The sequence below is a fragment of the Chiloscyllium plagiosum genome, unplaced genomic scaffold, assembly GCF_037043375.1.
Source record: "Chiloscyllium plagiosum isolate Xiang-an unplaced genomic scaffold, Cpla_swu_hap1 HiC_scaffold_11, whole genome shotgun sequence".
Classification (NCBI taxonomy): domain Eukaryota; kingdom Metazoa; phylum Chordata; class Chondrichthyes; order Orectolobiformes; family Hemiscylliidae; genus Chiloscyllium; species Chiloscyllium plagiosum.
Window position 1 is genome coordinate 31,572,018 of NW_028270149.1, and position 12,637 is coordinate 31,584,654.

At 38.8% G+C, this 12,637-nt stretch overlaps 1 protein-coding gene across 3 annotated transcripts in view; it reads right to left on the bottom strand.

The window, feature by feature from the left end:
• The window catches only part of kdrl (kinase insert domain receptor like), a 265,292-nt gene that overhangs the window by 108,875 nt on the left and 143,780 nt on the right, over positions 1–12,637 (bottom strand). For all 3 annotated transcript variants that reach the window (XM_087991964.1, XM_043704900.2, XM_087991965.1), the window contains exons 15-18: positions 8,937–9,068; positions 8,107–8,213; positions 5,666–5,801; positions 4,341–4,445 (exon numbers count right to left, since the gene is read on the bottom strand). In XM_087991964.1, the coding sequence (XP_087848090.1) occupies positions 4,341–4,445; positions 5,666–5,801; positions 8,107–8,213; positions 8,937–9,068 (480 nt within the window). The remainder of the gene's footprint in view (positions 1–4,340; positions 4,446–5,665; positions 5,802–8,106; positions 8,214–8,936; positions 9,069–12,637) is intronic.

The window sequence follows — 12,637 nt, forward strand, 5'->3', positions numbered from 1 at the left end:
TACACCTCCCTGTTGGAGGTGTAAAAGTGGCATCATTACAGTACAATAACAACCCACAGAAACAAAACCCTTCCTGCTTCTCAGTTCACCACCAACAAGGATAGAAGTCACGAGCTAATGTGTCTGATACATGAAAGATTGCTGCAAGTCAGGATAGGGGAGGGTGCTATGGATCAATTTTCTGCTCTGCATTGATATATCACTAATCATTGATACTGGAAAATTCAGTGTCACCTTGCCACTGAAAAAAATCCTTATTACAGGAATGAATTTAGCTAATATCTAAAAGCTATTTTTTAAAAAAACTTTAACCCTATACTCCTAGTTTCCACCACTTTACTGGTATAAAGTCAATTTTTAGATGCATCTAAAACTTACTATCTGTGACACACTTCAGTTAAGTTATTGGATTAGATTCCCCTCTAGAGAATCTGGGATGTGACCATAAGATACAGGAGCAGAATTAGGCCATTCAGCCCATCAGTCTGCTCCACGATTCAATCATAAGATGTATTTCTCAACCCCATTCTCCTGACTTCTCTCTATAGTCCTTAATTCTGTCACTAATCAAGAACCTATCTAACTCTGTTTTAAACACACTCAATGACTTGACCTCCACAACCCTCTGCAGCAATGAATACCACAGATTGCTCACCCTCTGGCTGAAGAAATTCCTCCCGATCTCAGTTCTAAAGGATCATCCCTTCACTCTGAGGCTGTGCCCTTGGGCCCTAGTGCCTCCTCCTAGTGGAAACATCTACTCCACATCCACTCTATCCAGGCCTCTTGGTATCCTGTAAATTTCAATGAGATTCACCCTCAGCCTTCTAAACTCCATCAAGTACACACCCAGAGTTCTCAACCACTCCTCAAATGATAAGCCCTTTATCCTCAGGATTATTCTTTTAAAAAATGTCCTCTGGAGCAACAAATCCTTCATTAGATACAGAGCCCAGTGCTACTCACAATATTCCAAATGCAGTCTGACCAGAGCCTTATACATCTCTGCTGTTGTATGGAAACCTTCTTGAAACAAATTCTAACATTGCATTTGCTTTTCTGACTTCCAGCTGAACCTGTATGTTAACCTCAAGAGATCCATGAACTTGGACTCCCATGTCATGCTACAAACTCCTAAAGCCTTTCCCCATTTCGGAAAATAATGTATGCCTCTATTCTTCTTACCTAAGTTTATAATCTCACACTTCCCCACATTGTATTCCATCTACGACTTCTTTGTCCAGTCTCCTCACCTGAACATTTGAGGACTCTGGGACTATACTCAATGGAGTTTGGAAGGATGAGGAGGGATCTAATTGAAACTTACAGAATACTGAATTGTCTGGACAGAGTGGATGTTGGGAAGATGTTTCCATTGACAGGAGAGACAAGGGCCCAAGGGTACAGCCTTCGAGTAAAGGGAAAACCCTTTAGATCAGAGATAAAGAGAAACTTCTTTACCAGAGAGTGGTGAGGAGTTAATTGCCAGAGAGATCTGTCGAGGCCAGTTATTGAATATATTTAAGATACAGATAGACAAGCTCTTGCTTGCCAAAGGGATCAAAAGGTACAGGGAGAAAGTGGGAAAATGGAATTGAAAAACCTATCAGCCATGATCAAATGGCAGAGCAGACTTGATGGGCCAAATGGCTGAATTTCTGCTCTTATGGTCTTAAGTCCTTCTGCAACCTTCCCAATTCTGCAATTCCATCTGTCCCTCCACCTCTCTTTGTGTGATCTTCAAACTTAGCAACAATACCCCTAGTTCCTTTGTCTGGATTGTAAATATATAAAATGAATAATTGTTGGCTCAAAACTGACCCTTATGGAAATCCACTAGTCACTGGCTGCCATCCAGAAAAAGACCCCTTTTATACCCATTCTCTGCCAGGTCAGCCAATCCTTTATGCATGCGAATACCTTGTCCCTATCATCATGACCTCTTATTTTATTTAGTAGCTTCCTGTGCAGCACGTTATCAAAGGCCTTTTAGAAATCTAAATAAATTACATCCATTGGCTCTCCTTTTTCTCAATTGTTTGTTACCTCCTCCAAGAATTCTGATAGAGTTGTCAGGTATGTCGTCTCCTTCATGAAGCCATGCTGACTCAGTCCTATTTTATAATGTACTTCTAAGTACTCCATAACCTCTTCCTAAGTAATGGACTCTAAAATATTACCAAAGACTGAGGTCAGGCTAACCCATAGTTTCCTGACACCTGCCTCCCTCCTTTCTTAAACAGGGATGTAATATTATTCATTATCCAGTCCTCTGGAATCCTCACTGACTCCAATGATTCCTGAAAAATCAGCTGCACAATTTCCTCAGCTTTCCCCTTCAGAACCTTGGGGTGTAGCCAACTAGGCTGGGTGATTATACAACTTCAGACCTTTTCTGCTCACTTTTCAGTGGTTTAATGTCCATTCCTGCCTCTCTCTTATCTTCTAGATATCTAAAAAATCTCTTGCAATTTTCTTTTATAGTACTAGCTAACTTACTCTCATACTTCATCTTCTTCCCCCATATAGCTTTTTTAATTGTCGTCTGTTGGTTTTTAAAAGCTTTCCTCACTAATCTTCACCACGTTGTATGCTTTTCCTTTTACTTTTATGATGTCCCTGAATTCCTTTGTCAGCCATGGTTGCCTCATCCTCCCCTCAGTATGCTTCTTCTTCTGTGAGATGAATTTCTGCTGCTCCTTCCGAATTATTCCCAGAAAACTTGCAATTGCTGTTCTACCATCATCCCTGTGAAGCTCCTCTTCCAATCTACCCTAGCCAGCTCCTTCCTCATCTTTGTAGTTACCTATATTTCAACTGTAATGTTGTTACATCTGAATCAATGTTTTCTCTCTCAAACTGTAGGATGAATTCTATTATATTGTGGTGACTTTACCCTCATGGTTCCTTTACCTTAAGCTCCCTCATTAAGTCTGCCTCATTGCACATCACCAAATCCTGAATTTCCTGTTCCCGAGTGGGATCTACCATAAGCTGCTCCAAATAAAAAGATCTGGTAAACATTCCATGAATTACTTTTCTTGTGATGCAACCAACCTTATTTTCCCAGTCCACCTGCATAATGAAGTCCCCCATGATTATCGTAATAGTGCCTTTCTTAAATGTCTTTTCTATCTCCTGATTTATTTGCTTCCCCAACATCCTGACTACTTATAGGATGCTTGTGCATAACTCCCATCAGGATCTTTTTTGCCGTTGCAGTTTCTCAGCTCTACGCACACAGATTCTATAGATTCCACCTTTTATGTCACTTCTTGTTATTGATTTAATTTCATTTCTTACTGACAAGAAAACCCCACCTCCTCTGCCATCTGTTCTATCAGTAGGGCATGTATCCTTGGACATTTAGTTCCCACCCCAATCACCTTGCAGCCACATCTCTGTCATTCTCAAAACATCATATCTCCCAATTTCAATCTTATCTGCAAGCTCATTTATCTTGTTTCATATACTGAATGCATTCAAGTATGTGACAAAAAAGCAATTGCACTGGCAAGGTGGCTCAGTGATTAGCACTACAGTCGCATAGCGCCAGGGATCCAGGTTTGGTTCCAGCCTCAGGCGAACGTCTGTGTGGAGTTTGCGCATTCTGTGAGGGTTTCCTCCAGGTGCTCTGGTTTTCTCCCTCAATCCAAAAATGTGCAAGTTAGGTGAATTGGCCATGCTAAGTTCCCCATAGTTTTCAGGGATGTATAGGTTAGGTGCGTAAGTCAGGGGCAAATATAGGATAATAGGGTATGGGAATGAGTCTGGGTGGGTTACTCTTCAGAGGGTCACTGTGGACTTGTTAGGCTGAAGGGCCTATTTCCACACTGCAGGGAGTCTATGCAAGAATTTGCCTATAGCTATCCTCCGGGCTATTAATTATATCCTTTCGGTGACCACAATCTCTGAATCTTATGGCATCCTGACATTCAAATCTTGCTCTCACCTCTTCTAAATAAACAAGTTGCAGATACATGGAGGTTACATGGAGGTTAGATGTACTGCCGGCTAAGTTCCACAACCTTGTGAAAAAAAACTCCTGCAAATTGTCCAAATAAAAAATAATTGATTCTCCTTCAATTCCAATGCAGCAAGGAAATCTCCAATTCTCTGCCGTCCCTATGTCCACAGATATTTTTGCTCAGCTCCTAATTCTCCATCAGTGAGTTAGTTGAGAAGGATGCAGTAGGAGACTGGAAGCTGGGACAGCCCAATGCCCAGTTAAACTTACAGAAAATGTTTGTTGTTACATGGAGACTACTTTGTAGGCAGCTGATGTTAATACCTGCAATGTCTGCATTAAATCCATAATTAACGAGGAAGCAGAAATGTACCTTTCAGCATTTTTACAGCCACTGTTTTACAGGTTGAAGACTTGTCAATCCCAAAAGCAGATGCCTCTACCACTTTGCCAAATGCACCAAGTCCCAGTGTTTTGCCTGTGTAAAGAGAAACAGGTTCAGTTCACAATAGATATATCCTTAGATCAATGTGTACACTTGTACCAGCAGAAAAATACAATTCAATGTAAAAGATTTGGAAATATTAAAAAATGAAGTAAAGTCAATAAAGATGCTAAGTTCCTAAAATTGATTAGACATAAAAATGATTCATTAATTAGTTGACCTAAACAATGAAGTGTACATGCTGCTTTGCCTTATTGAAGATAAAGTAAAGCCCAAGGAATTCGGGTGCATGTTCCTGTGAACCTGGGACCAGGATCCTAGCGGAAAGACTAAATAGGGCGGTCACAAGTTAAAAGGGTGGAAAGGTTATTAAAGCTTCCATAATGAGTAATAGGACAGAGTGTGATAGGAGTCAAGAATCTAATTTGAGGCACAGCAGATCAGGGACAACTATGAGAAGAGGCGTGGTACATACAGGACTGTGTGTGTTGTATTTAAATGCATCCAGTATATGAAGCAAGATAAATGAGCTTGTAGTGCAGATTGAAATTGGTGAGAACAATGTTATGGATATCACAGAGAAGTGGCAGTAAGGGGATTAGGGCAGGGAATTAAAAAGTCCAGTATTTAAGTAGGCTTCAATCCAATAGCAATGAGATTAGCTCTTAACTGTTGTTTGGGCAATTAGGGATGGACAAATAAAATGTTGGCTTAGCATCCATCTTGTGAACAAGTTTACAGCATAAATTCCCAGTAGCTGTCGAGTACATTCTGAAGCTGAGACTTCTGCCTCAAGGGTCTTGATTCTGGAGAATGGCCTGCTGGTGACTTCACTTGCCAAACTGATGTATGGCTCAGTAAACCTTCTTGAAGCCCTTCTTGGCCTTTTGGCTAAGATCAAGTGTAGAAGAGGTCACACAGGCCTCTTACCAGCTCTGCAGCAGAAAGATGAGACCTTGACCCCCTCAACAAGATTCCACCTATTAGATCAGCCCATTTGCTCCATTTCGCTATGTGACCAAGTTCATTAGTTCCATCCCAATAAGTTAGAGGAGGAAATGTTGAGCTGAGTCCAGAAGTCAATGCCACTACTGAAGCAAGAATTGCTCTGGGTGAATGTTTTGAAGTAGTGAACTCTGATTGAAATGTAAATGTCAAAAACAAACTGATGCTTGGTCTCAAGAATATTTCCTTCCCTAAATTATATTATTGCATCTTTCAGAAGATCCTGTCTGTAAGTGTGTTGTACTTACCAAGCCTGAGTCTGTCCCTAGGAAACTCCCATTTACTGCTATCATATGCTAGATGCTCACACTGCTCATCCAGTGGTACTTCATCCGGATCCATTATGATGGACAGATATCCAGATTTAACATCCCCAGAACTTGGCTGCAAAGATATTATGAACTATTGTCAATCAGTGTTTTAGCAAGTAAAGACTCCACTGAACAGTATTAGTGAACAGTTCAGTTTCTGGAAAATGCTGGCTTTGACCTCTGATCCATGTTGAGTTAAAGTTATGATGTGGAGAAGTTGGTGTTGGACTGGGGTGGACAGTCAAAATTCACACAACCCCAGTTATAGTCCAATAGGTTTATCTGGAAGCACTAGCTTTCAGAGTGCTGATCCTTCACCAGTCGCCTGATGAAAGATCAGCGCTTCAAAAGCTAGTGCTTCCAATTAAACCAGTTGAACTATAACCTTGTGTTGTGTGATTTTTAACTGAGTTAAAGTTAAGCCAGGTTAGCAGTGGGGTCACCATAACCATGGTTTTGGCATACCTGCACTATAAAAAGTTAGCCTGGAATTGCCGTATTGAATTAATGAATCCCATTGGAAGTTTGTACACCTGTGAATGTGAGTAAGCCTTGCCCATGTAGTTGAATAGGCTGTCAACATCTGCAGAAATATATTTTCTCTGATTTATAACCAAATTGAAGTGGGCAGTGGTAGTGGCCTTTCAAATTACTGCTGAAAGTAGAGGTTGATATGAAATTTCCATTCACTTTATGGGTTACGTACATACTAGAAAAAAGGCATCTGTTGTGTTTTCCATGATCTATGCTGCAATAAAACTGAACTTCAAAATTCTGTTTAATGTGAAGAGTTGAGAGATGAGAAGATGCTGTAGAAGCCGCCCTCCTCTCCCACCAACAAATACCACGTGAGATATCTAAAATAATACATTTCAAATTTCAAGGCATTGCAAGAGGTGCTGCAATGTTATACTATGGCAGACTTATCGCAGTCAATCACCTGCTATTTGGACCGCGTAGTGTCATGTTGGAGATGAACAAGCCTACGAAAAATGTTTCACTGACTGAGCCTAGAAAACCTGTAAGATCGGGGCATATCTTATGGAAGTTTAAAGATCGGGTGTGTAGAAGTGAACCTTGTTCCAGCAAAATGAACCACAATGTATTAGTTAAGGTTAGATGAGTGATCATTTGGAATTTAGTACCTGAGGGAACCCAGCCACTATAGGAAGGAATAACCTGTATTATATAGTGTTTGTCACAACATCAGGACACTCCAAAGTGTTTACAGCCAAACAAGCATCTGTGAAATGTAGTCACAGAGTCCTAGAGATGTACAGCATGGAAACACACCCTTGGGTCCAACTCGTCCATGCCAAACAGATATCCTAAATTAATCTAGTCCCATTTGGCCATATTCCCCCAAACCTTTCCTATTCAAATACCTACCCAGATGCCTTTTAAATTATGTAATTGTATCAGCCTTCCCCACTTCCTCTGTCAGCTCATTTCATACACACACCACCCTCTGCGTGAAAAAGTCCCCTAGGTCCCTTTTAAATCATTCCCCTCTCAACTTAAACCTATGTCCTCTAGTTCTGGACTCTCCCACCCCAGGGAAAAGACCTTGTCTATTTTATCCGATACATGCCTCTCATGATTTTATAAACCTCTCTAAGTTCACTTCTCAGCTTCCAACGCTCCAGGGAAAACAGCCCCAGCCTATTCAGCCTCTTCCTATAGCTCAAATCCTCCAACCTTGGCAACATCCTTGTAAACCTTTTCTGAATCCTTTCAAGTTTCACAACATCCTTCATTGCTATAAAAAAGGAAAGAGGCAAATGATTTGTGCAATTATCCATAATCAACATCTAAAATAATTATTTTTAAAAAAATTAATTCTTGGCACTGATTGAGGGATAAATGCTGGCTGGGATACTAGAGAGGGGTCCATTTTCCTCCCTAGAATACTTTCACAGCATCTTAGATGAGGTAGACCTTCAATGTTTAAACCAAAAGATGGCTTCTCCAAAAGTGGAGTGTTAGCCTGGTTTACATTCTGCAGAATGACTTGAATGCAAAATATTCTCAGTCAGATGTGAGTATTATAAGCAAATTTCCAGATACGTGGAGACCAGTGCCACACTCTTAAGAAATAAAGGGAGAAAGTGGAACAAATAGAGAAGAATATTTCTATTTTACTAAGTACAACACATAAAATACTGTGTTGGAACTTGTAATTCACTAACAAATTAGTAGTGTATGTATAGGTCTTGGGAAAGTTTCAGATGTTGTTTTCTGGAACTGATCGCAGTTTGAAGCAATTGCACCTCCAACCAGTCATAATTCTGTGCATGTTTTCCTCATCTAACATTTTAATCCTTTGTTTCATGATGCAAAATAAATGCGGCAACTAGAAAAATTACTTATACCCTTACCTTTTTGAGTTTACGTATAAAAAGTGTGAGCAAAAGCCAGAAGAGTGTGGCTGCTACCCCAGTACAGACCAAAATGATCAGTTCCAGGTTGGATTTCTCCTCAGACCCTGAAAAAAGGAGTCAAAAAGTTGCCATTGTCAATGGATTAAGTTTTAATATAGCCCAGCATTAAGTTATTAATGGTTACAGACACAGTTCTGAATCTACTGTCATGTGAACCCAAAATGTAGCATAGAACAGTCTTTAACTTAATTTAGTGATAACTTCTTCCCTTTGAATGTGAGCATTTGTTGTAAGAGAAGCTTTAACTATTAAATGTAACTATTAAATCTTGCTAATTATTTAAAGTTTTCATTGCAAAAGCAGCATTACCAAGACACCTAAAGACACTTTTTAAAAAGAATAGAAACAGAATGCATATGTGTGCAAATTCTAGGATGATGCAAAGCACAAAATATACGGGTCATTTGTTAACAGTGACTGAATACATCACATTCTTTATTTATTTCTGAGATTCTGAAAAAAATTACTTGTAGACTGGTGTCAACTTTTGAGGTTTTGGCGATCTTTAAATGAAGTTCATAAAATAGTGGCTTTAGTTATAATTATAGGAAAACTATTGTGATACTAGAGTGTAGATTAGCATTCTTTGCAAAAGCTTTGGATGTGCGCTTGAGCGTACCATATGCGAGTTTGTGTATATGTGAGCATTATTCCCCCTTTTCACCATTTAAATTATGTGAACATAATGAAAGAGGAACATTTCACTGCCATGGTCTAACATCCACATTTTGCTCAAACAGAGAAAGAACATGCTTGCAGATCCGTACCTAGGACTGATACATATGCTGAGGTTTCAACACTTCCCTGCTCATTGGTGGCCTTGCATTTGTATTCTCCTTCATCATCATATCTGACTCTTTCAATGATTAAAGTTTTGTTTCCTGATTCCAAAAAAATACCTAAGTTTAGGAAAGAAATCACATTTTTTGATATTAGTATTTAAAGATGTCTTGCAACTGTCAGTCTTCATAAGTGGTACGTAAACAGTCACAAATAAAATTTTCATTCTTGTTTCAAACCATGGAACTTGATTCCATAGCTATTTATAATATAAATAAAACAATGTTAGAGTCATAGAATAATTCTAAGCTCTAAATAAATAATGATATTTTCTGCAGGTATTCTATACATATACTGAAATATAATTGCTATTCATTTACATTACCTTGTCTAAATTTCCCAAAAGGCTTTAATTTCTCAATAGACATGAGCCTGGAAATTGCAGAACGTAATACTCTGTCTAACCATGTCGTCTTGTAGTGATGCCTTCCTTAAATTTTCTGATGCCTTCCCTAAATGTCTATTGTTTATATTACTGACCTTGGCAATGACTATGAAACTATAAGGCAACATTGCAGCCAACTCTAATCGTATTCTCACTTGATATTTGCTCACAAGGCAAGTATATTTTGTGTTCTTATGACATTCCCTTGTCTATTAGTTTAACAGAGGACAATTAATTTATTTATTTTAACCAGATCAGTGCATCCATAGTTCACAACCTGGGTGCTCTATTAAACCATGGGTTAAGTATCAATATCATATTTTCTCCATCACAAAGTCACCCTCCAATATAAAGAAGATTTTCATCCTTGTGTGTAAGCTTCTCTAATCTTGCCTATTCCCAATTCCATAAGCACGTCCAATGGTACAACTCATGCAAAATCTCTGTTCTTTGACTCCAGCCTCTTCTGCCTATTGCTCCATCATTAGCACATTTGCTTTTAGTTGTTTAGATCCCACTCTCCAGGATTGCAATTTTGGCTTGCCCTGCCTCTCAACCAGATCTCTTACTTCAAGAATCCTCCAAAACCCATAATATTCATCATTGTCATCTTTCCTTATGTCTCATAAAGCTCAAAATCACTATTATTCACTAACACTTCTATGTCTGCGGCCATTTTTATAAATTTAATTAAAATTATAGATGCAGGAATACCAAATGAATGCATTGTACTGTATGCTTATATTAATAGTGGTATTTTGTAAACTGTGGTCCTATAATGTTTTACTCAAGTGCTCACTTGCAGACCACACTGTTATAGATCAGTCTTATTTTCTTCATCCATAATTTATCGCTACTAAACGTCTACTATCTTTTCCTGATTAGCATTTGTCCTTGTTGGTTACACTTTCCGATGCCTTCCTCAAATAGCTATTATTTACACATCGATCTTGATAGTCAATATTGAGTGTGATTAACTCTGATCATGTTCTCATCTGATGCTTGCTTTTCCAATACATGGGAGCAACAGTTGCTGAAGAAGAATTAGTATTGGGAATCTGATGTCCTTCATATCATGTCAACATGGAATTTTTAGGCACCAAAAAAATTGGTCACATGATTGAGTGACGAGGGGACTGAAGTGCATCTGGAAGAAAATGTATCCTAACATACAGAAGAGTGTGGAAATAGGCCAATTGGCTGCCTCATATCTACATTTTACATCCTGGGGCAAACATGATGCTTCTTGATAAAAGTATCAGTGCTTAATATTAAGGGAAGCCAATTAAATATCCTTGATAATTATACAGGCATCTGATATTTTAATGTAGTGTCTAAAAAACTCTTTCCTACTTATTTTCTGTCATGATTTATTGCACTATGAAGACTGCATGGCATTTTCATAACATCTTATTAAGGTGCTACATAAAAGGAAATTATTTGAGAGAAAACACATATAGAGCTGAGGTGAGTGTGAAAACCAAACCGTGTCTGTGATTCAAATGTTTTTATACTGTTCATTAATTATGTCTTAAAATAATCATTAAAACATTCCGTGGCTAGGACAGAATCCCAGCATAATTTTTAAAAAATAGCATTGCTGCACAGTTTCACCATCAGCAAACCTCCTCCTCTTGTCCATTTTTTCTTTCCACTTCTCCAGAATGCACTGAACCCAGCTAATGGCAGTTCCACAGTTAGAGGGTTTTTTTTGTGTTGGAGACTGGACAGTGATTACAATATAATCTAAGCAATTTAACTAAAGAAGGCCTCATAGCGCAGTTGATTTCTAGTTCTGAGCTGGCCTCCAAACAACCATACTACCCAGCCATCAATCATAGGGATGTTTACTAATGTTTCCTTCCTCCAACCCTGAACTGTTGAGGCAACTTATTGCATCTGTGCTCGAAGTCTGGCTGAAGTCAGGTACGTTGGTAGAAATTGAGGATTTAATCAAAGGCCTTCCTTATTGTTATGCCACAGTACAACATAAACCTTTGGCTTGCAAGGGGAGGTAATGGCCTAATGGTATTGTTGCTTGACTATTAATCCAGAGATTTATATAATATTCTGGGGCCCTAGGCTCAAATCTGACTGTGGTAGATGGTGGAATTGCTGTGGTTCTGTTCGCCGAGCTGGAAGTTTTTGTTGCAAACATTTCGTCCCCTGTCTAGGTGACATCCTCAGTGCTTGGGAGCCTCCTGTGAAGCGCTTCTGTTGACAACCGGAAGCGGCAGGGATAGGCCACTATAAATGCCGGAGGAAACACCACAGAAGCGCTTCACAGGAGGCTCCCAAGCACTGAGGATGTCACCTAGACAGGGGACGGAACGTTTGCAACAAAAACTTCCAGCTCGGCGAACAGAACCACAGCAACGAGCACCCGAGCTACAAATCTTCTCACAAATGGTGGAATTTGAATTCAATGAAAATCTAGAATTAATGATGATTAAACCATTGTTAACTGTTGGGGAAAAAATACACAGGTTCACTAATTACCTTTAAGAAAGGATGTTGTCTGGTCTGCATGTGACTTCAGTCACAGAGCAATGTAAACTGCCCTCTCGGCCATTAAGTTGGACAATAAATGCTGGTCTAGCTGGCGTAACTTACATCTCATGAATGAATTAAAAAACAAGCTAATTGTATCTGTTTTCAGGCAACCACAGCTCAATCTGGTTTATATACTGCACCCTATACTTTATGGTTGCCCATAAACCAGATTTATTTATAAGGTACATGTTAGAAGACATAAAAATTGGCATAAGATACAATTTATGGACTTGACACATTTATCTTGAGAGTATGATGTGTTTCCTTTGTTAGAAACTCAGTAAACATCTTTGCAATGCTGCTGCTCATTGTAAGTGCACTGATTCACCCCCAGATGTTATTGAACAGAGGACATATGAGTAAAAATTATTGATAGAAATTTAAACAAAACTGAAGAAAATCCATAAAGGCGAAAATGAATAAAAATTGATTGACAGGAATAAAATAATCAAGGTCAAATTGTTGGGAATTATGCAACTTTTTCTGACTTTGAATTTTTGTGTACATTGAAATATTGAAATTTAAATGAATGTGATATTTTGTGCATTATTATGCTTTGAAATTGTATAAAAATACCGTGACTAATACCTGTATTTCTTCAGCATCCATCACATCAAAAGATTTGAAAGCTTTTTGTGCAAAATGAAATACAGTGACTATTGTTACGTAGACAGATGGGAATGTTTCTCA